This window comes from Haematobia irritans, chromosome 1 (assembly GCF_050003625.1).
Source record: "Haematobia irritans isolate KBUSLIRL chromosome 1, ASM5000362v1, whole genome shotgun sequence".
In the NCBI taxonomy this organism is placed as follows: Eukaryota; Metazoa; Arthropoda; class Insecta; order Diptera; family Muscidae; genus Haematobia; species Haematobia irritans.
Genome location: NC_134397.1, coordinates 171,135,029 through 171,159,875, shown reverse-complemented (window position 1 = coordinate 171,159,875; position 24,847 = coordinate 171,135,029). Strand labels below are relative to the sequence as shown.

Here is a 24,847-nt window from a genome sequence, read left to right as displayed (position 1 = left end):
CTGGCAACAACATATGGAATTACATTAGATTTTAGCCTATACAATATTTGGTACATTGTGCTAGTATATGACCGTTAACAACCATGCCTAACTAGGTCCACATCGGTCTACAGTTATATATAGCCCTCAGATAAGTCGATCCCCAATCACACAAAAATTGGTCAATATCAAGTTCATAATTGTATATAGCCCACATATAAGCGACCCCCATATTTCAATTCTGGCTCTCTACGTACCGTTCAAAAGTCTATATCGATTCGTAATTATTTGTAGACTTTCCTATACATATCTTTTTTTGTCTAATATATACCACGTATGGAATAACTAACAATTTAGAAAATGATGTTAAAAAGTTTTAAAATACCACAACCCAATTAGTTCGATTGTGGATGACAGTCTTCGTAGAAGTTTCTACGCAATCCATGGTGGAGGGTAGATTCGGCCTGGCCGAACTTATGGCCGTATATACTTGTTTTGCCTATTAATCATGCGTTGAGGAACGTAATAATCGTTTGCTAACAGAATAATGTCATCAGCGTAAAGAAAAAGGCGTATATTCAAATCTTCAATGTTAGAGCCATCACCAAGCCATTCGTAAAGATCAGCTTGGCGGCACACTGTTTTTTGTCCAAAAATTCTTCTGATAGTTTCGTACTTCTTCTCATAAACCTTTTTGATAAATTGTACATTTATTCTATATGATATACCATAGGTTGTTTATGAGGAAAGGGCAATAGCTACGAACGGCATTAGCGATGTTGCGGTGAATTCAACCGAATTCGTATTTTACTCCAAGACGAAATTGATGAATGTCGTCCAAAATCAGTTGTCGCTCCGGAAACCATTGATATTGTGCGCCAACTGATATTGCAAAATCGCCATGGGATCTATTGCGCGATTGAGTCAACCTTAGGCATTAGTGGGTCCTTCATACATTCAATATAGAATGAATATGTGACCGTGAAATAAAAATTTTCGCAATGGATCTCACACAATTTACCAACTCTCAAAAAAGGAAATGTTCCAAAAATACAATTGTCTGTGCTGCGAAACACGTTTACGACATCGTGACAGATGATGAATCGTGGATTTACTGTTAGACATCTGAAGGAGCGGTTGATGCGTTCAGAATACATGGTTTAGAGATACTTCAATCAGAGAGGGAAAAATGATTCAATAATTGGTTGTATGCAATGAAGCTGGGACCAATGAAGCTAAAACTATTTTAACCAGTCAGAAAAATAACATTTCTACTGTTATATAGGCCCCATTGCTAGCGATGACCTCTTTCGGCTATATTGTTCTAAAATTATTCTGATAGTTTCGTAATTCTTCTCATAAACCTTTTCGATAAATTGTACATTTCTTATATATGATCTACCATGGGTTGTTTATGAGGAAAGGGCAATAGCTGCGAACGGCATTACGGCAATAGCTACGAACGGCATTAGCGATGTTGCTGTGAATTCAACCAAATTCGTAGTTTACTCCAAGACGAAATTGATGAATGTCGTCCAAAATAAGTTGTCGTTCCGGAAACCATTGATACTGTGCGCCAACTGATATTGCTAAATCGCCATGGAACCTATCGCGCGATTGAGTCAACCTTAGGCATTAGTGGGTCCCCACACAATTTGTCAATCGCTCGAAAAAAAAAAATAAATGCTCCAAAACTACAATTGGTTGTGCTGCAAAACACGTCTACGACATCGTGACAGGTGATGAATCGTGGATTTACTGTTAGACATCTCAAGGAGCGGTTGATGCGTTCAGAATCCATGGTTTAGAGATACTTCAATCAGAGTGGGAAAAGTCCTTCGATAATTGGTTGTATGCAATGAAGGTGGGACCAATGAAGCTAAAACCATTTTAACCAGTCTGAAAAATAAAATTTCTCCTATTATATAGGCCTCATTCTTAAGTTAGGTGGCAGCCCGATGTATCAGGCTCACTTAGACTATTCAGTCCACTGTGATACCACATTGGTGAACTTCTCTCTTATCACTTAGTGCTGCCCGATTCCATGTTAAGCTCAACGACAAGGGACCTCCTTTTTATAGCCGAGTCCAAACGGCGTTCCACATTACAGTGAAACCACTTAGAGAAGCTTTGAAACACTCAGAAATGTCACCAGCATTACTGACGTGGGATAATCCACCGCTGAAAAACTTTTTGGTGTTCGGTCGAAGCACGAATCGAACCCACTACCTTGTGTATGCAAGGCGGACATTCTAACCATTGTACCACGGTGGCACCCAAAAATTAAGGCTTCTTTGCCACATTAAGGGTTCTTAATCCATTCATCTAGTTTTCTTTATCAAATGGAACCGTTTTTCCAACAGTCACGTTAGTTGGTTGTATCCCACTTCTTCTATTGTTCTATGGCCTGCAGTTTGTACCAGGGAATCTACTTCACCACCAAAACTCCCTCCCTATATAAGTCAGTAGGATATGCCACAGAAAAAGATCGCTCCAGGGAAGTTGGGCAAGATGGTCTGACCACAAAAATGCTGCAAAATTGGCACATCTGATAGGTTCGTATTTATATAAAAACTCGGCAATTACAATGCTAAGGTTACCAGAACACTTCACCTTGGCTGGTGGTTTTCGTTTTGGATGGAGCACTAACAGTCAACATAGCAGAGTAATTGAATAGTAGGTTATCTTCTCTTTTGGAGCTGGACCTGTCCAAAGCATATAGGTTTTAAATAAAAAACGAAATGATAATCAAACATTTTAAAATATTCTTTCTTTTGTATACGAAACTGTTTTTTGTATGAAATTAAACCATGTACCTCACATTTATCTTCCATTGTACCTGGAAATGTTCTTTTGATTGAAGTTGAACAATTCTATTGCATGTCGATAGTGTAAATTTGTAGAATATCTAGGAATCCTTCTGGAATATTTGCTGCTGTACCTGCACTAATTCAATTCAAGACCAATACATGTGTACACATATGTACACATGCACTCACGCACACACATATATACATACACTTAATTCTACAATCTTGCTTATCATACGCAACCATCTGTATGTATATCCATCCTTCGATTCGTCTGTCCATCCATCCATCCATATGTACACAGTATTCAAGCATCATGTCGAAGCATTGCAAAACAACTTCAAGTTGCTGAACAACACTTTTGGGTCTCTAGGACTACAGGACATTTAAGTGAATCCCGTATGCAAGAGTAGTAATTGACATAGTTTCATTAGTACGGCCATTGTGGTTAGAAGTCGTAGTGCCATTAACGATGTGTTATGGCCACAATGATGATGCAATGCCATCGACGAACTGCGAACTGCAAGAAAAAAAGTTAAGAGAAATAAATTAATTCAATAGGGCCATAAATTAATTGCAATTAAAAGTTTTCTGGTGTTGATTGTTGCAAAAACAATATATATAAAATACTGGTCTGTTAATTTGAATTCGTTATAATCAGGATGATAATATAAAGTCAAGAGAGGATGTCAAAAAATACTAAAGAGAAGGTCAGGTTGTTTTGGTATTTCAGGCTTATTTATGTATCCCACAGATCACCTGAGAATTAGAACTTTTATACTTTAAACCACATATCTTGGATCTGTAGGACACAACAAAAATACATTCCCGGTATATGAAACATTTCAAAAGTGGACACTCACGATCGCCTAAATGTTATCCACATTTTATTAAAGGTTAATTATTATATGATAATAAATATAGCAAATTTCCCACGAAAGTTGTCCACTTTTGGGTGGTGTTCATTTTTAAGAGTGTCCAAGGTAGAGAAGTTTCACTGCGTTCCCATCGACTCAGAATCACCTCCTATGTTGATCTAGCTCTAGCTGTCGACCGTCTGTTCTTCCGTCCATCCATGAATTTTTTATTCACAGGATTTAAGTTGCAATTGTTAAGCGATTTGAATGGAATTTGGGTCAAGTTGTTTGCTTTGGCTATTTTGATTCGAATCAAAATAAGAAATAGTCATTTGGATATTGTTTTTACGTAGATGTATAGCATGTTTTTCCCTAAAATTACTCATATCAATTGCCAAAATCCTTATTTTCTTATACCCACCACCCAAAGTAAGCCATGGATTATAGTGACTATGTCATTCTCGATATATTCTAACCACCGAAATATCGATTTTAGACTATATAAAGTATATATAATCTTGCTCGGGGAACAATTATATGACCAACTTAAGATATCCGTCTGTCTCTCTATTGTAATAACGTTACTTCTTTCAATAATTTATCTACCGTTCTGAAATTTGGCACTAATTTATTTGTATGCACGCATGTCAAGTTCGGTGATGGGCTATATTGGTCTAGGTTTTGATAAAGCCTCCATATAAACCGACGCCTCCATTTGCTTTCGTGAGTGTTTAGACACTTTAATTTTCATGCGATTTATTTAAAATCTCTAAAGACTTCCTTCAGTCGCCGGGTTGGTCCGATCGGACAAAAATTGATCCAAAAAATTATTAATTTTTAAATTTGGTCCGATGGTCGGACACAAAATTTCTATAGAAATAAAATTTTGACATATTTTCCTATAGTAGTAAAAATTTGACAAAATTTTCTAAAGAAATAAAATTTTGACAAAATTTTATATAGAAATAAAGTTTTGACAAAATTTTCTATAGAAATAAAATTTTGACAAAATTTTCTATAGAAATAAAATTTTGACAAAATTTTCTACAGCAATAAAATTTTCACATAATTTTCTATAGAAATAAAATTTTGACAAAATTTTTTATCGAACAAAAATTTTGACAAAATTTTCTATAGAAATAAAATCTTGAGAAAATTTTCTATAGAAATAAAATTTTGACAAAATGTTGTATAGAAAAAGACTGTTGACAAAATTTTCTATAGAAATAAAATGTTGACATATTTTCCTATAGTAGTAAAAATTTGACATATTTTCCTATAGTAATAAAAATTTTACAAAATTTTCTATAGAAATAAAATTTTGACAAAATTTTCTATAGAAATAAAATTTTGACAAAATTTTCTAAAGAAATCAAATTTTGACAAAATTTTCTACAGAAATAAAATTTTGACAAAATTTTCTATGGAAATAAAATTTTTAATAAATTTTCTATAGAAATAAAATTTTTACAAAATTTTCTAATGAAGTAAAATTTTCACAAAATTTTCCCCAGAAATGAAATTTTGACAACATTTTCTATGGAAATTAAATTAATTTTTTTTTTTGGAAAATTAATTTCTTTTTTTTTTTTTTGAAAAATTTTAACTTTAAAATGATAATAATTTATTTTGGTAGAATGGAGAAATTGGAAAAATGTTGGTCCAAAATAAAAATTCATTATGGCAACGCTGTTCAGTCGTCTAAAACTACTCTTTCCTCCTTAGTATAAAAAAAGTCTTTAGACGACCGAAGCAAGTGGAAGGAACTTTATACATGTTTGCGACGAGTCTATATAAACTTCAAAATGAGTTTGTAGAAGGAAATTTTAGAGGCGATTGTAACTAGTCCTAATAGACGCCTACAAATAGTCTTTGTGCACGAATCTTTACAGACAAAATTTTGACAAAATTTTCTATAGAAATAAAATGTTGACAAAATTTTCTATAGAAATAAAATGTCGACAAAATTTTCTATAAAAATAAAATTTTAACAAAATTTTGTATAGAAATAAAATGTTGACAAAATTTTCTATAGAAATAAAATTTTGACAAATTTTTCTATAGATATAAAATTTTGACAAAATTTTGTATAGAAATAAAATGTTGACAAAATTTTCTACAGAAATAAAATTTTGACAAATTTTTCTATAGATATAAAATTTTGACAAAATTTTCTATAGAAATAAAATTTTCACATATTTTCCTAAAGTATTTAGTAAAAATTTGACATATTTTCGTATAGTAGTAAAAATATGACATATTTTCCTCTAGTAGTAAAAATTTGACAAAATTTTCTATAGAAATAAAATTTTGACAAAATTGTCTATAGAAATAAAATTTTGACAAAATTATCTAAAGAAATAAAATTTTGACAAAATTTTCTACAGAAATAAAATTTTGACAAAATTTTCTATAGAAATAAAATTTTGAAAACATTTTCAAAAGAAATAAAATTTTGACAACATTTTCTATAGAAATAAAATTTTGAGAAAATTTTCGACAGAAATTAAATTTTGAGAAAATTTTCTATAGAAAAAAAATGTTCCCAAAATTTTCTATAGAAATAAAATTTTGACAAAATTTTCTATAAAAATAAAATTTTGGCAAAATTTTCGATAGAAATAAAATTTTGATAATATTTTCTATAGAAATAAAATGTTGACAATATTTTCTATAGAAATAAAATTTTGAGAAAATTTTCGACATATATTAAATTTTGAGAAAATTTTCGACAGAAATAAAATTTTGACAAAATTTTCTATAGAAATAAAATGTTGACGACATTTTCTATAGAAGAAAAAATTTGACAAAATTTTCTATAGAAATAAAATGTTGACATATTTTCCTATAGTAGTAAAAATTTGACATATTTTCCTATAGTAATAAAAATTTTACAAAATTTTCTATAAAATAAAATTTTGACAAAATTTTCTATAGAAATAAAATTTTGACAAAATTTTCTATAGAAATAAAATGTTCCCAAAATTTTCTATAGAAATAAAATTTTGACAAAATTTTCTATAGAAATAAAATTTTGACAAAATTTTCTATAGAAATAAAATTTTTACAAAATTTTCTAATGAAGTAAAATTTTCACAAAATTTTCCCCAGAAATGAAATTTTGACAACATTTTCTATGGAAATTAAATTAATTTTTTTTTTTTGGAAAATTAATTTCTTTTTTTTTTTTGAAAAATTTTAACTTTAAAATGATAATAATTTATTTTGGTAGAATGGAGAAATTGGAAAAATGTTGGTCCAAAATAAAAATTCATTATGGCAACGCTGTTCAGTCGTCTAAAACTACTCTTTCCTCCTTAGTATAAAAAAAGTCTTTAGACGACCGAAGCAAGTGGAAGGAACTTTATACATGTTTGCGACGAGTCTATATAAACTTCAAAATGAGTTTGTAGAAGGAAATTTTAGAGGCGATTGTAACTAGTCCTAATAGACGCCTACAAATAGTCTTTGTGCACGAATCTTTAGAGACAAAATTTTGACAAAATTTTCTATAGAAATAAAATGTTGACAAAATTTTCTATAGAAATAAAATGTCGACAAAATTTTCTATAAAAATAAAATTTTAACAAAATTTTGTATAGAAATAAAATGTTGACAAAATTTTCTATAGAAATAAAATTTTGACAAATTTTTCTATAGATATAAAATTTTGACAAAATTTTGTATAGAAATAAAATGTTGACAAAATTTTCTACAGAAATAAAATTTTGACAAATTTTTCTATAGATATAAAATTTTGACAAAATTTTCTATAGAAATAAAATTTTCACATATTTTCCTAAAGTATTTAGTAAAAATTTGACATATTTTCGTATAGTAGTAAAAATATGACATATTTTCCTCTAGTAGTAAAAATTTGACAAAATTTTCTATAGAAATAAAATTTTGACAAAATTGTCTATAGAAATAAAATTTTGACAAAATTATCTAAAGAAATAAAATTTTGACAAAATTTTCTACAGAAATAAAATTTTGACAAAATTTTCTATAGAAATAAAATTTTGAAAACATTTTCAAAAGAAATAAAATTTTGACAACATTTTCTATAGAAATAAAATTTTGAGAAAATTTTCGACAGAAATTAAATTTTGAGAAAATTTTCTATAGAAAAAAAAATGTTCCCAAAATTTTCTATAGAAATAAAATTTTGACAAAATTTTCTATAAAAATAAAATGTTGGCAAAATTTTCTATAGAAATAAAATTTTGATAATATTTTCTATAGAAATAAAATGTTGACAATATTTTCTATAGAAATAAAATTTTGAGAAAATTTTCGACATATATTAAATTTTGAGAAAATTTTCGACAGAAATAAAATTTTGACAAAATTTTCTATAGAAATAAAATGTTGACGACATTTTCTATAGAAGAAAAAATTTGACAAAATTTTCTATAGAAATAAAATTTTGACAAAATTTTCTATAGTAATAAAATTTTGACAAAATTTTCTATAGAATTAAAATTTTGACAAAATTTTCTATAGAAATAAATAAAATGTCTTTGGAAATAACATTTTGAAAAATTTTCTATAGGAATAAAATTTTTGACAAAATTTTTATATAAAAATAAAGTTTTAAGAAACTTTTTTATAGAATTTTTTTTTAATTTTCTATAGAAATAAAACTTTGAGAAAATTTTCGATAGATAAAAATTGTGACAAAATTTTCTATAGAAATAAAATTTTATATAGAAAAAAATTGTGACAAAATTTTCTATAGAAATAAAATGTTGACAAAATTTTCTATAGAAATAAAATGTTGACAAAATTTTCTATAGAAATATTTGAAAAATTTTCTATAGAAATAAAATTTTGACAAAATTTTCTATAGAAATAAAATTTTGACAAAATTTTCTATAGAAATAAAATTTTGACAAAATTTTCTATAGAAATAAAATTTTGACAAAATTTTCTATAGAAATAAAATTTTGACAAAATTTACTATAGAAATAAAATTTTGACAAAATTGTCTGTAGAAACAATTTGTTTTTTAAATTTTGAGAAAATTTGCTATAGATATAAAATCTTGAGAACATGTTCTGTAGAAATAAAATTTTTACAAAATTTTCTATAGAAATAAAATTTTGACAAAATTTTCTATAGAAATAAAGTGTTGACAAAATTTTCTATAGAAATAAAATTTTGACAAAATTTTCTACATCAATAAAATGTTGACAAAATTTTCTATATAAATAAAAAATTTGACAAAATTTTCTATAGAAATAAAATTTTGACAAAATTTTCTATAGAATTAAAATTTTGACAAAATTTTCTGTAGAAATAAAATTTTGACAAAAATTTTCTATAGAAATAAAATTTTGACAAAAATTTCTTTAGAAATAATATTTTGAAAAATTTTCTATAGGAATACAATTTTTGACAAAATTTTAATACTAAAATAAAGTTTTGACAAAATTTTTATATAAAAATGAAGTTTTGAGAAAATTTTCTATTGAAAAAAAAATTTTGAGAAAATTTTCTATACAAAAAAATTTTGAGAAAATTTTCTATAGAAATAAAATCTTGAGAAAACTTTCTATAGAAATAAACTGTTGACAAAATTTTCTATAAAAATAAAATTTTGACAAAATGTTCTATAGAAATAAACTGTTGACAACATTTTCTATAGAAATAAAATATTGACAAAATTTTCTATCGAAATAAAATGTTGACAACATTTTCTATAGAGATAAAATTTTTATAAAATTTTCTATAGAAATAAAATTTTGAAATATTTTTTTTTGTTGGTAGGCGCTTGAGTGACAAATATCTTGCCAAAGTCAGCCAATAAGAACAAATCTTAACTGCGAAGTTATTTCCAACATTTTTGGCTTTGGAATATTAAAATTAAAAAATTTAGCGCTTTAATTTTTTTGTCATTATAAAACAGTCACCAATAAAATTTCGTTTCGAAGAAAAGATTTATTTTAACATGTGTTGAATGTGGATTCTTCTGAAAATCTTCATAATCTGCTGGGATATTTCTGCTGAAGCCACAAAAATCATTACCTCAAGAATAAAAAACTCCAGCTGGATATAGACCGCGATAGCTGGATTATAAAAAAATGTCATGCATACTAAACCTAATAGATCGTCTTTTTGTACCCTCCACCATAGGATGGGGGGTATATTAACTTTGTCATTCCGTTTGTAACACATCAAAATATTGCTCTAAGACACCATATAGTATATATATTCTGGGTCGCGGTGAAATTCTAGGTCGATCTAAGCATGTCCGTCCGTCCGTCTGTCTGGTGAAATCACGCTAACTTCCGAAGGAAACAAGCTATCGACTTGAAACTTGGCACAAGTAGTTGTTATTGATGTAGGTCGGATGGTATTGCAAATGGGCCATATCGGTTCACTTTTACGCATAGCCCCCATATAAACGGACCCCCAGATTTGGCTTTCGGAGCCACTTAGAGAAATAAATTTTATCCGATCCGGTTGAAATTTGGTACGTGGTGTAAGTGTATGTTCCCTAACGTTCAAGCAAAAATCGATTTAACCTCCGGAGCCTCTTGGAGGAGCAAATTTCATCCGATTCGATTGAAATTTGGTGCATGGTCTTAGTATATGGTAACTGAATGGTTCATATCGGTCCACAATTATGTATAGACCCCATATAAATCGAACCACAGATTTGACCTCCGGAGCCTCTTGGAAGAGCAAATTTCATCCGATTCCATTGAAATTTTGTACGTTGAGTTAGTATATGGCCTCTAACAACCATGCATACATTGGAACATATCGGTCCATATAATATATAGCACTCATATAAACCGATTCCGATTTGATGAGCAAATTGCATCCCATCAGGTTGAAATTTTGTACGCTGTGTTAGTATGTGGCTGCTAACAATCATGCATAAATTGGTCCATATAAGTCCATAATTATATATATAGATCCCATATAAACCGATACCCTGATGTGACTTTCGGAGGAGCAAATTTCATTCGATCAGGCTGAAATTCGGTACAACAACCATATAAAAATGGTCCATATTGGTTCTTAGTTATATATAACCCCCATATTTCACTTTAGGTTCTCTAATTACCGAGCAAAACTTCGTTCAAATCGGTTAGAAATTATTTAATTTAAATGGTGGATTTTTGAGGACGAGAGAGAGAGCCGGAAAAATACTGGCAATACTTATTGAACCCACGACCTTTCGATTGCTAGGCGGGCATGCACCACATTGGCAATAGTATTTCATATCCACACCCAGAGAAGGAATATGATCACCTCAAACATGTTTTAAGAGCAAAATGTTATTTTTGGGTGGTGACCATGTAACATGGTTTTCGCAACCATGTTATTTTCTCAGAAATCATGTATCTGATTTCGGCAAGCAGGTTATATTTGACGAGAAAATAACATTTTAGTGACAAACATGTTACATGGTCACCATACAAAAATAACATTTTGCTCTTGAAACATGTTTGAGGTGATCATATTTCTTCTCTGCGTGCAGCTGGAATTTCATATCCTATGATAATTTTTGTAGCTTTTGGGAAATTTTCCCAATATGTTATCCTGAGCCAATAGCTGTCAGCAATTGGATTGATTTTAGATTACAATTGTCGCATCAGAGAAACATGATGATTGCTAAAAATATGACACTGTTAACTTTTGTTTCCTTCCAATTGTTGTAATCTATATACGGGGTTTTCGAACTCTCTTTTGCTGTGACAGTATTGGGTATACAAAAGCATTTTCAAAAGTTTTACATTAAATCCATTATAGTCATTCAATAACAAACATGTCATTCCATCACGTATCAATTCAATCAGTAAATGAATATATCTAGCACTAACCTAGCAACATGGCCTCACGATTATCTATTATTCCAGGTCGCCGCTGTAGGACACTTTCTTTGCCACCCTTCCATAGGACAGGTGATATACTGGCAAGACATTTGACGCGCATAGCTCCATTGTGAAAGTGACGAGCGTCAACTGTCATCTCCAATCCCAGTGTTGACGTTATGAGGCCATGACGGTGCACTGTGTCGTTATATCGCACCAAATACTGTCCATCAACAACCTGTAAACCAACAAAAAAAAAGACAAATCATCATAAATATGTATATGTAGCTGTGCAAGGATGTGTGCTCGCATTAGCTTCTATTATAAAAAGGAACAATGGAAACAAGGAAAAACTATAAATATTCTACAGGTAAGATACGAAACTGTTGAATTATTTCCCCCACACGTATAGAATGCAATTGTTTCCGAATTTATGGCAGGATTTATATTACACACCAACAATTTGAAAAAAAAAATTCTTCAATGCATATTCTAGTCGGGGGGTTACGTATGAGATTGGCTAAAATTTATTGAACCAAAGCAAGACGAGGAGAAAAGACGGCAAATAAATCGTTAGAATATTGATCCATTATTCTATTTATTTATTTTATAAGAAAATATTTATTGAATGCATAGTGAACTAAGACCAGAACACTAAAGGGTGATACGGTCAAAATTTGATCAAGGGAAAACGCGTGTAAATCGGTGAAGTCGTTTATTTAAAAAATCAAATAAAATTTCCTTTTCAAGTTCAATTAGTATAAAATTCAGGAAAAATATTCAGTTAGGCTTTCGTTTTTCCAAATCCGAATTGCCGGGCCTCACGCTTGACACCTGCCATCAGATTTTGTACAGCCACCTTGTCCACCTTCTTCGCCGCAGAAAGCCAGTTTGCCTTGAACTGCTGCTCGTCCTTAGCAGTTTTTTGGTCTTCTTTAGGTTCCGCTTGACAATAGCCCGGTATTTCTCAATTGGGCGGAGCTCTGGCGTGTTGGGAGGGTTCTTGTCCTTGGGAACCACCTGCACGTTGTTGGCGGCGTACCACTCCATGGCCTTTTTACCGTAATGGCATGATGCCAAATCCGGCCAAAACAGTACGGAACAACCGTGTTTCTTCAGGAAAGGCAGCAGACGTTTATTCAAACACTCTTTCACGTAAATTTCTTGGTTGACAGTCCCGGAAGCTATGAAAATGCTGCTTTTCAAGCCACAGGTACAGATGGCTTGCCAAACCAGATATTTCTTTGCGAAATATCTGGCTTGAAAATATCTGCTACCTTTCCTCTTCCTTTTGCCGTATAAAACTCCTGTCCCGGAAGCTGCTTGTAGTCGGCTTTGACGTAGGTTTCGTCGTCCATTACCACGTAGTCAAACTTCGTCAGCATCGTAGTGTACAGCCTCCGGGATCGCGCTTTGGCCGTCGTATTTTGTTTATCATCGCGATTTGGAGTCACTACCTTCTTGTAAGTCGATAGTCCGGCTCGTTTTTTAGCTCGATGCACGGTTGTAGACGATACACCCAGCTTATTTAGGGTTTCGCTTGAAACTACCGGCAACTCTCTTTGTCGTCTCAGCGGCTTCCGGTTTTCGATTTCCCCCCGATCCAGACTTCCTGGCTGTCGACAAACGTTCCCCAAATACTTTAATTACATTTGTAACGGTTGATTTGGCAACTTTTAGCGATTTCGCAGCTTTGCGTGCGAGTAGCTCGGATTTTCGCGATGCGCGAGCAAAATTTTGATACGCTGCTCTTCTTGCTCTTTTTGAAAATTTTAAGTAAAATGTTTAACCAAACGCAACATGATACAGATATGTTAGGTTAATACCTTTTGGCAAATTGAAGAATTGTTTTTATACCCTCCACCATAGGATGGGGGGTATATTCACATTGTCATTCCGTTTGTAACACATCGAAATATTGCCCTAAGACCCCATAATATATATATATATTCTGGCTCGGGGTGAAATTATGAGTCGATCTTAGCATGTCCGTCCGTCTTCCGAACCAAAAAAGCTATCGACTTTGCACAAGTAATTGTTATTGATGTAACAGTTTGGTTGATAAGTCCCCGGTCTAACAAAGAAAAACACATTTTTTTTTGTCAAAATTCGTTTTTATTATTCAAAATAGTTCCCTTCAAGAGCGATGCAACGATTATAGCGACCTTCAAATTTTTTGATACCATACTCAAAATATGCCTCAGTTTCGGCGATCACCTTTTCATAGCAGCCAATTTTTTTCCCTGCGAGCATCGTTTTGAGGTCTGAGAACAAGAAAAATTCGCTGGGGCCAGATCTGGAGAATACGGTGGGTTCGGAAGCAATTCGAAGCCCAATTCATGAATTTTTGCCATCGTTCTCAACGACTTGTGGCACGGTGCGTTGTCTTGGTGGAACAACACTTTTTTCTTCTTCATATGGGGCCGTTTTGCCGCGCTCCAATAACGCCATATAATAGTCACTGTTGATGGTTTTTTCCCTTTTCAAGATAATTGATAAAAATTATTCCATGCGCATCCCAAAAAACAGAGGCCATTACTTTGCCAGCGGACTTTTGAGTCTTTCCACACTTCGGAGACGGTTCACCGGTCGCTGTCCACTCAACCGACTGTCGATTGGACTCAGGATTGAGTCCGACTGTCGATTGGACTCAGGAGTGAAACATGGAGCCATGTTTCATCCATTGTCATATATCGACGGAAAAACTCATGTGTATTACGAGTTAACAGCTGCAAACACCGCTCAGATTCATTGACACGTTGTTGTTTTTGGTCAAATGTGAGCTCGCGCGGCACCCATTTTGCGCAGAGCTTCCTCATATCCAAATATTGATGAATGATATGACGTTCCTTTGATATCGTTAAGGCCTCTGCTATTTCGATCAACTTCATTTTACGGTCATTCAAAATTAATTTGTGGATTTTTTTTCATCGGGGGATCGGTTTATATGGGGGCTATATATAATTATGGACCGATGTGGACCAATTTTTGCATAGTTGTTAGAAACCATATACTGACACCATGTACCAAATTTCAGCCCGATCGGATGAAATTTGCTTCTCTTAGAGGATCCGCAAGCCAAATCTGGGGATCGGTTTATATGGGGGCTATATATAATTATGGACCGCTGTGGACCAATTTTTGCATGGTTGTTAGATATCATATACTAACACCACGTACAAAATTGCAACAGAATCAGGTGAAATTTGCTTGTCAAAGAGGCTCCGGAGATCAAATATGGGGATCGGTTTATATGGGGGCTATATATAATTATAGTCCGATATCGACCAATTTTTGCATGGTTGTTAGAAACCAATAACTTACACCATGTACCAAGTTTCCAGCCCGGTCGGATAAAATTTGCTTCTCTTAGAGGATCCACAAGCCAAATCCTTGGGTCCGTTTATATGGGGCCTATACGTAAAAGTGGTGCGATATGGCCCATTTGCAATACCATCCAATAACAACTACTTATGCCAAGTTTCAAGTCGATAGCTTGCTTCGTTCGGAAGTTAGCGTGATTTCAACAGACGGGCATGCTTAGATCGACTGAGAATTTCACCACTACCGAGAATATATATACTTTATGGAGTCTTAGAACAATATTTCGAGGTGTGACAAACGGAATGACAAAGTTAATATACCCCCCATCCTATGGTGGAGGATATAAATGGGAGAAAATATACACAAACGAAGCATAAAGATTTACTAAATTCGAATTTCTCACATGATAGTTTATTATTTCTTTAAACTTGTAAATTTTACTACAAATGCGCCTATCTTGAACTTCGTATGGCACCAAAGATATTCTGCAATTTTGAACTCCAATGTTTTCCTTCAAACTACAAAATTTTCTTAAAAAAATTAATTATGACAAATAAATTTTCTTAAATTTGCAGAAAACTATTTACGTATTTTTGTGATATCGGCGTGATGTCAACTTATGTAATACTGTTTAGTTAAACTTTTCTAAAACTAATCTAATTTTTTTTTAAGTTTAAGAAAAAAAGTTTCTTCCTGGTGGTTTCAGTGTACCAAATGAATCTTTTTCAAACCAAATTAATTTTTTTAATCAAATGAATTCTTTGCTCTACTGTGGAGTACATATATTCCCAAATTTTTGTCCAAAAGGAAAGGAATTATCCCCATAGAATGGGGTCTGAGAAGAATTATTATGATTTGCATACAAATGTAACCATCCCTAATTTTTACCTACATCCAAATTTGTTACCCTATTGGACTATGAATTATTTCTTAAATCGTCCTTGATAAAGTTTTGTGTTTATGCCATACAATCTTGCTTGCAAGATGAACACGTTATACATTGTAGTGTAATAACAGCTCTTCAAAAGTATTGTACTCTATCTAGCTAAATTAAATGAAAATCTATACGGATTTTTTCTCCATTGTTTATAAAACAACAAGGATTTTCGTCACCGGCAACCTAACAACACAAAAAATCAAATAAAAACAAAAGCCTTCCTTACTACGCTTCATATGTTACATGAGTGAGCACTTGAAATGTAAAAACCTTAAGTATTTTCGCAGCCAAAAACCAACATCACAACTCAAATACCCAGGTGAATGTATTCATGCATTTGCATAAAATGCATTTCCATTTGACGGAGGTACATTAATGTTGGTACTAAAAAACTGAGAGTAATGTAAGCAAGTAAATCAAGATCCAGAATCCAGAATCTGTAATACAAACAATTAGAAAAAATTTTTCGTTTTTATAAATTTTTTAAATTTTACCTTTCGCCTAGACGTAGAATCGAACTGCGGACCATACATTGTGTAAGGCATTACACTATCCACTGGGCTACGTAGCTGTTATTGTCATAAACAGTCAAAAAGTTATATTGCTATAGCATCGTTTTCGGCGCCCACGAGCCGTTTAAATAAACTTTATTTAACAGAAACATACATTTAGTTGGATACCGTGGAGCCCTCCTTTCATACCAAGGGTCGTGGGTTCGATCCCTGCTTCGACCGAACACCAAAAATTTTTTTTTTTTTCGTCAGTCATTAAGACAATCCTTACCATGTGTTTTCCAAATGTTATGGAAGTTATGATGCCTATCAATGCTCTCAGAGTCGCCATAAGCAAATCAGAGTTCTTACGGCTCTTGTCGTCCCATATCAGTTTGGTTTGCTCGCATAGGAAGCCAAACGTCCTTTCCATAAATCATTTAACATTGATCCTGTAAGTATATAAAGATAGCGGGGAGAAGAAATCTGTAACGATGTTATTCGTATCACGTGCACCTTCTTCAGCCAGCACATCCGTCTCCCCATTACCCATTATTCCATAATGTGTGATATTATGCTGTTCAGTGAGAGCTCTAAGCTCTTTACGACAGCGGCTGACTACCGACTATGTTCAGATGACTATGTTCAGATTTCGATGAAGAAGCTGATATCGCTCCTGAATATCGGCCTCATCGATAGTAGTTCCGCAGCTTTCGCAATGGCAAATACCTCCGCCTGAAAAATGGTGCATCCACCATCCATTTTGTACGAATCCCTAATCCCCAACTCTTCGCAGTGAATACCACTGCCAGAGTCGATTCGGCTGAAATTTAGTACATGGTTTTAGTATATGGTCTCTAACAACCATGCAAAAATTGGTCCACATCGGTCCATAATTAAATTTAGCCCCCATATAAACCGATTCCCAGATTTGCCTTGCGGAGCCTCTAAGAGAAGCAAATTTCATCCGATCCGGCTGAAATTTGGTACATAGTGTAAGTATATGGTCTCTAATAACCATGCAAAAATTGGTCCACATCGGTCCATAATTATATGTTAAAGCAAATTTGACTTTAGTCCAACCAAATTTTCTTTAAATTTTTTTACACTTTTCTTGCCCAAGTTTTTACATTTGGACAAGAAAACAAAATTTATATCAGGGAAATTCGCTTTCTATGCTAAGCAAAATTCGCCTTCCAATTTTAAGGTCAGTGAAAAGTTTCGTAGAGATTGTTTGATGTTTATAGCCGAATATTTTTCCTAGTTGACTCACGAAACCACCTTAATGTCTTCAACCACATTACAACACATATTCATTCGTTCATTCATTCATCACTTGTAGTCAGAGCTCAACATATTCCATTTTTTAAATGTTTCACGAGTACTTTGTGTAAAGCTGCAAGCGAAGAACAAATGCGAATGACTAAAAAAAAGCAGCCATAGTCTTAATGGCGTTATTTTTCGAGCTCTTTGCGGTACTACTCAGCTTGTATCACCGGTACATCAGAGTACTTACCAGTCTGTGGCTGTAAAAGCCAAAAAATATTGAAGTTCTTGAAGAGCTTAACAAAGTCGTTTGTGTGTGTGTGTGCGTGGTTTTGAGGTTTTTATTTTGGGTTTGCCACGCAAACAATTGACAGCAGTGGAATATTTTTTTTTTTACTTGCACTTATATAAATAAAGCACAAATACAATATGCATACATACATACGTAACGCATCAAGAGAAAATTTTATGCAAACATAACAATATTGCTTATATATGTGTCAATCTGGCGATAGTGAATATCGTATATCGAAAAAGAAAAATTTTTGTGTAAAATATTTCAGGATATAGAGCACATATGAAAGACATGGATTTAAGAAATAGCTATAAATAGTAAATAGTTATAAAAAGTTTAGAATTTGGAAATAGGCAAATATTGATGGATATTTGTTAGTTATCGAATATGTACCTTGCTTCACACATGATCTTCCCTTAATGATTTTGGTATTGATTCCAGGCAAAAGACGCAGATTTCTTTTTTTTTTTTTAATTAAAAACTTTTTGTTGGAAGATATCTAGTTTTAAATCTATACGGACAAAACTATTGACCAAATATGAAAGATTATGCAACCTACCCCAGCAAAAAAATTTGGAAATTGTTCCAAAGGCACAATTTTAAAAGCACTTCCAACAATGTCCTCCCAAAGATGTTCTCAATTTTTTTTTCTTCCTTTATTTGAAGTCTATAGATATATACATCCTTACAGACTAATATGTACATTATTACTTATCTATTTAGATGTAAAATAATATTTCTTTTTAACGATTCTCTATTCTCAGACAAGTTTATTATACCATAAAGTTGATTAAATTGTACGCATAATCGACAAAAGGGGTCGTTATTAGCATAATTGGCTCCATAGTAAGAAATACGCAAAAGTTCAAAATTTCTGCTCGGTCTGATCGGAACGTTGATCAGAATTCTACTAAGAAGAAATTCTGATTCAATTTTTCCCTGAATAATATTCATAACAAAAGTCACATTTAACATCGTCCTCCTACTTGACAATGAGGGTAATCTTATAATATTTAGTCTATATTCGTATGACGGAAGTGAGCTGTGGTTCCACCCGCGTCCACGAAGACAAAATAGAAGGAATTGCTTCTGAACAGATTCAATCATATTCTTAAAAATGGCGTAATAGGGGTCCCAAACTACGGAACCGTATTCCAGGTTCGGTCTTACCAATGAAGTGTATAAAGTTTTCGTGACTAAGGGATCGTTGAATTCTTTGCTCCACCGTTTCATGAAGCCAAGGGCAGTGTAAGCTTTACTAACTACCATTAGAATATGCTTACGAAAGTTTAGACGTTGATCCATAAGTAAACCTAGATCCTTATAGGAATCGACAGCTTCTAGTTCATTAGATCCGAAAAAATAATTAGTATTTAGAGGAGTTCCTCTTGAAAATCGCATTAATTTACACTTAGATATGTTTAATTCCATCAAATTAACATCACACCATTTATAAAAGTCGTCGAGATCAGCTTGAAGATAGCATTGTTCGTCAGAATCAGAAAATGATCGGAAAATCTTTACATCGTCCGCGAACATCAAGACATTAGAATGTCTTATTACTGTTGGCAAATCATTAATAAAAAGACAAAACAATATGGGACCTAGATGACTCCCCTGAGGAACCCCCGATGAGACATATATAGGCCTAGAAGTGGCCGTACCAAATTTTACTCTTTGTGTTCTACCAATTAAATAGGATTTCAACCATTTTAATAATGAATTTCCAAAACCGCATAAATCAAGTTTAATCAATAGAAGGGAATGGTTTACCTTGTCGAATGCTTTGCTGAAGTCCGTATATATTGTATCGGTCTGGTTACGACCTCTGAAGGCGTCATTTACCAGACATGTAAATTCTAAAATGTTCGAAATCGTTGACCGAGACTTTCTAAATCCGTGTTGACAAGTGCAAAGTATAGATGATAACTGGTGAGAAATTGATTCAGTTAATATTTTCTCCATAAGTTTTGGAATAGCGCAAAGATTTGAAATACCTCTGTAATTACAGGCTACATTTCTACTGCCTGATTTAAACAAAGGTATTATAAAAGATTCTTTCCATATCTGCGGTAAATATCCAGAAATTAAAGAATTATTAAACAATATAGATAGGGGATAAGAAAGTTGGTCAGCACACTCTTTCAATACACATGAAGGAATGCCATCGGGACCCGCATTAAATGACGACTTGACTGTTCTCAAATTTCTTAAAACCGTATCTATAAAAGAAACGTCTATTAGGTTGGAATTTCTTATATCGTAGGGGTAATCACTATTTTGATTAAAGGATTTATCAGAGTAGGTGGTTGCAAAAAAATCCGCGAAAATATTAGATATATCAACATCATTATCAGCTGACATAGAACCATATTTCATATAACTCGGTATACAATTCGAACGACGTTTAGAATTTACAAATTTATAGAAGGATTTAGGATTAACTTTCAACTCATCTCTCATCCTATTTAAATAATTATTGTGAGCCAGCTTATTTTCCAAATTGTATCGTGATCTAGCAACTGAATAATTTGTAAAATCTCGAGTGGATCCTGATTTTTAAAATTTTTTATATAATTTATTCTTCTTATTCTTTAATTTTGAAAGGTTTCTAGTACTCCAAGGAGGACCGGAAGTACGATCAACTGTAAATCTAGGAACTGATCTAGAGATACAATCTAATAAAATTGAGTAGAAGCAAGATGACAACTCGTTTATCGAATTTGAAGTTAATATGTCACTCCAATTTATTTCTGAAAGTAATGATTTAAGTTTAGAAAAGTTTGCCTTCGCGAAGCAATATTCTTTCCTCACTGTGGTGCTTTTTAGTGGTGTGAGGTTCGGGGTAGATATATTTACACTCAGGGTAGGATGAAAAGTATCTGCTGGAAGGGTTATTGGTTCACATGATTTAAGGTAAGTATCCGATGTATGATTGACAAATACTAGATCAAGTAGTTTGCCATAGGAATTAAATATATTATTAATTTGAAAAAGCCCTGAGTGTAAATAGATATATTTACACTCAGGGTAGGATGAAAAGTATCTGCTGGAAGGGTTATTGGTTCACATGATTTAAGGTAAGTATCCGATGTATGATTGACAAATACTAGATCAAGTAGTTTGCCATAGGAATTAAATATATTATTAATTTGAAAAAGCCCGAAATTGAACAAGGAATGAAGAAAATCGTTAGAAAATCTATTAGAAGTTATTGGTAGAAGACTATTAGAGTCTGAAGAAAATATCCACGATACTGATGTCAAGTTGAAGTCACCAAAGACGACTAAAACATCGGACGGTAAAGAAGAATTGAAAGCAGACTTAATGGCCGAAAGGTGTTGTGAATAGATTTCATTATCAGAAGAAGGAGGTACATAAGAGCAAGATATATATAATGAAAAGTTAGCCAAATTTACTTTTAGAATCAAAATTTCAATATTATCGATAACTGGAACAAGGATCTGTTCTGAAGGAAAGTCGGTGGAGACTGCGATCAATACACCCCCACCAGTCTTCTTAACTTTGCTTTCCCGATCACACCTGTAAATTTTGTATTTTGAGCACAATATTTCCATATCGTAAATCTTACTCTGGAGCCATGTTTCTGTAAAGGCTAAGATTTGGTAATCAAAACCAAAACTGTCCGAGTAAAGAGATGTTAATTTCGTGTTTAAGCCTCTAACATTTTGATATACGATAGATATAAGATCGGTAGAAGAAATTATTAGTTTTTTGGAGCATTAATGGATGGTAAGTAAGCAATATCTGTACGAGGAGTGTCCTTGTAGACATATTCGGAAATGAATGCATTTGGTGGCCAAAAACTTGGATTAACAATTGTTTCATAGATCTCCATTGGTACAATAATTTTGAAGGATGATTTGCTTCGCCTTTCACGATATTTAAATTTGAAAACGCTTATTGCAAAATCTCTATTTAATTTAGATTTAATATAGTAGGATATGTCTTCATTCGTAGTTTGAGCTGCAAATCTTGCTGCAAAAATTGTTTTTTTGGGTGTAACCACTTCTAAAGGTTTTGGAGAAACAGTTGGTAAAGGTGAGGTTAATGGTGTGTGGTATCTGTTGGATCCAGAAGGTGTTGCCGTAAGTAAGGTATGAACATTTGAAATAGATGTCGCTGTAGTTTGTTGAGTAGATGTAGTGGAAGTAGAAGGAGTAATTGTTAGTGGTGAAGTGATATTACACGGTGAAATTATTTGTATTGGGTCAGAAGAAAACGATACAGCACTGTTTAATTGATTATTCGGTTCAGTAGAAATATTCGAGTTAGTAGCTACATTATTGGAATACTCAGTATCTTCAGCACGAATTGTTGGTTTTTTACGCTTGCGAATTGAGTCAATGGGAGACTGTAAAAATTTTTCTAAACAAGAAGCATTTTCAAATACAGCTTTATATTTTTCAAATTTCTCAACCAATGCAATAAGATCCTTGTTAATGATTTCAAATTCCGTACGAGTGTTTTTAAAGAATGCATAGAATTCCACATCGAATATTTTGCATTTTTTTGCAGCACCAACGTAGACCTTTATCTTCACGAAGATTGTCCGCAGTTCGAGCTGCCAACTCAACACACTTGGCGTGATATGTGGTATAGCATAGCCAACATGAAACCATTGGTTCTTCAATTTTTTTTATTGAACATTTCGGATTTGAGCAATTCATGTTTAGATATGGATATATATGTTTGTTTTTTGTTCTTATGCAGAAGTGTTTATTATGTTTCGAATTGATATTGGCAGTTATGATGGGTAATTATATTTGAATATTAAAGCATACCTTTAGGTGCAAATTTAAGATCAGCTGTTATTGTTTACGGAATGAGGATAATACCAAAGAAATGTGCAATCGGTTAACAGAACAAGTATAAATTTCCAGTGATTTTTCCAATTTGTTGTGTTTTGCAAAATAATTTGATTTATTTTGAGTGTTCAAACTTGCCAATAACACCAACAGCAGGCCGCAGCAATACAATTCAACGGTTCCCCCTTTGGTGAATCAGCAACAAATATAGCACAGTTTGGATAACTCGGTATAGAACTTTAGTTTTTAAATGTTTTATCGGAGCGAAAATAAACGCGTCTGTACTCTGTGATAGCGACTTTTAATGCTGTTTCAACTACACTACTTAAAAATAAGTATATACGGCCGTAAGTTCGGCCAGGCCGAATGTTATGTACCCTCCACCTTGGATTGCGTAGAAACTTCTACGAAAGAATGTCATCCACAATCAAATTACTTGGGCTGTGTTATCTTAAAACTTCTTAACATCGTTTTCTAAATTGTGGGTTAGTACATACGTGGTATATATTAGACAAAAAAGTTATGTATAGGTAAGTCTACAAATAATTTCGAATCGATATAGACTTTTTGCACGATACGTAGAGAGGCAGAATTGAAATATGGGGATCGCTTATGTGGGGGCTATATACAATTATGAACTTGATATGGACCAATTTTTGTGTGATTGGGGATCGATTTATCTGAGGGCTATATATAACTACACCCATAGAAAAAATCATGAACGGCGTGGTCATTTTGAAACGATCCGTTCATGAAAGTGAATCAACACACATGTGTTGTCAAACTGAGAACAGATGGGGACAATCTGACAACGTAAACATGACACCATACGTTTTTAAAACAAGTATATACAGCACGAAGTTCGGCCGGGCCGAATCTTAAATACCCACCACCATGAAGCAAATATTAGGGTTTCCTTTGAAATTTCAGGAGGGCTTGAGGACACTTCCCGAAGATAAATTTAAAGATTTCACCTATGAGGACTATATCAGATTCTGGATTTATAAGAACCATGTTTGTTTGAGTTTTAGAGGAATCATTAACATCTCTTGTAAGTGTGCAAGAAAATTATAAAATAACGTCTTAATTTGAAATCTTAAATCTGTGGAAGTAAAATCTGGAAATTTTACATTGAGTTTCAAGCAATTTTCATGATCAGTGCACCTTCTACACCGTCAAGAAGTGAAGTCGGTCTATATGGAGGCATTATCAAATGGACCGATAAAAACTTAATCCGATACACGTTTTTGTGAGCCTAAAATATCAGAATATTTACAAATTCAGGCAAATCAGATAAAAACTACGGTTTCTAGAAACCCAAGGAGTTAAATCGGGAGATCGGTCTATATGGGGGCTATACCAAAATATGGACCTATACTCACCATATTCGGCACACCTCGTATGGTCCTAAAATACCTCTAGATATCCAATTTCAGACAAATTGGATAGAAACTACGGTTTCTATAAGCCCAAGACCCAAAATCGGGAGGTCGTTTTATATGGGGGCTATACCAAACCATGGACCGATACTCACAATTTTTGGCATACCTCTTTATGGTCATAAAATACCTCTAGATTTCAAATTTCAGGCAAATTGGATAAAAACTACGATTTCTATAAGCCCAAGACCCCAAATCGGGAGGTCGTTTTATATGGGGACCATACCAAAACATGGACCGATACTCACAATTTTTGGCACACGTATTTGTGGTCCTACAATACCTCTAGATTTCTAATTTCAAGTAAATTGAATAAAAACTGCGGTTTCTATAAGCCCAAAAAGTAAAATCGGGAGATCGGTCTATATGGGGGCTATACCAAAACATGGACCGATACTCACCATTTTTGGCACACCTCTTTATGGTCATAAAATACCTCTAGATTTAAAATTTCAGGCAAATTGGATAAAAACTACGATTTTTATAAGCCCAAGACCCCAAATCGGGAGGTCGGTTTATATGGGGACTATATCAAAACCTGGACCGATATAGCCCATCTTCGAACTTGACCTGCCTGCAGACAAAAGACGAGTTTGTGCAAAATTTCAGCACGATTGCTTCATTATTGAAGACTGTAGCGTGATTACAACAGACAGACAGACAGACAGACAGACAGACAGACAGACGGACATCGTTATATCGTCTTAGAATTTCTCCCTGATCAAGAATATATATATTTTATATAGTCGGAAATCGATATTTCGATGCGTTACAAACGGAATGACAAACTT

At 32.9% G+C, this 24,847-nt stretch overlaps 1 protein-coding gene across 1 annotated transcript in view; it reads right to left on the bottom strand.

Moving 5' to 3' along the window:
- Window positions 1–1,814: 1,814 nt before the first annotated feature.
- beat-IV (beaten path IV) overlaps window positions 1,815–24,847 on the bottom strand; it is an 88,930-nt gene continuing 65,897 nt past the window's right edge. Inside the window, exons 7-8 of the mRNA XM_075303948.1 lie at window positions 11,485–11,713; window positions 1,815–3,309 (exon numbers count right to left, since the gene is read on the bottom strand). Of these exons, the coding sequence (XP_075160063.1) occupies window positions 3,176–3,309; window positions 11,485–11,713 (363 nt within the window). The 3' untranslated portion in view covers window positions 1,815–3,175. The remainder of the gene's footprint in view (window positions 3,310–11,484; window positions 11,714–24,847) is intronic.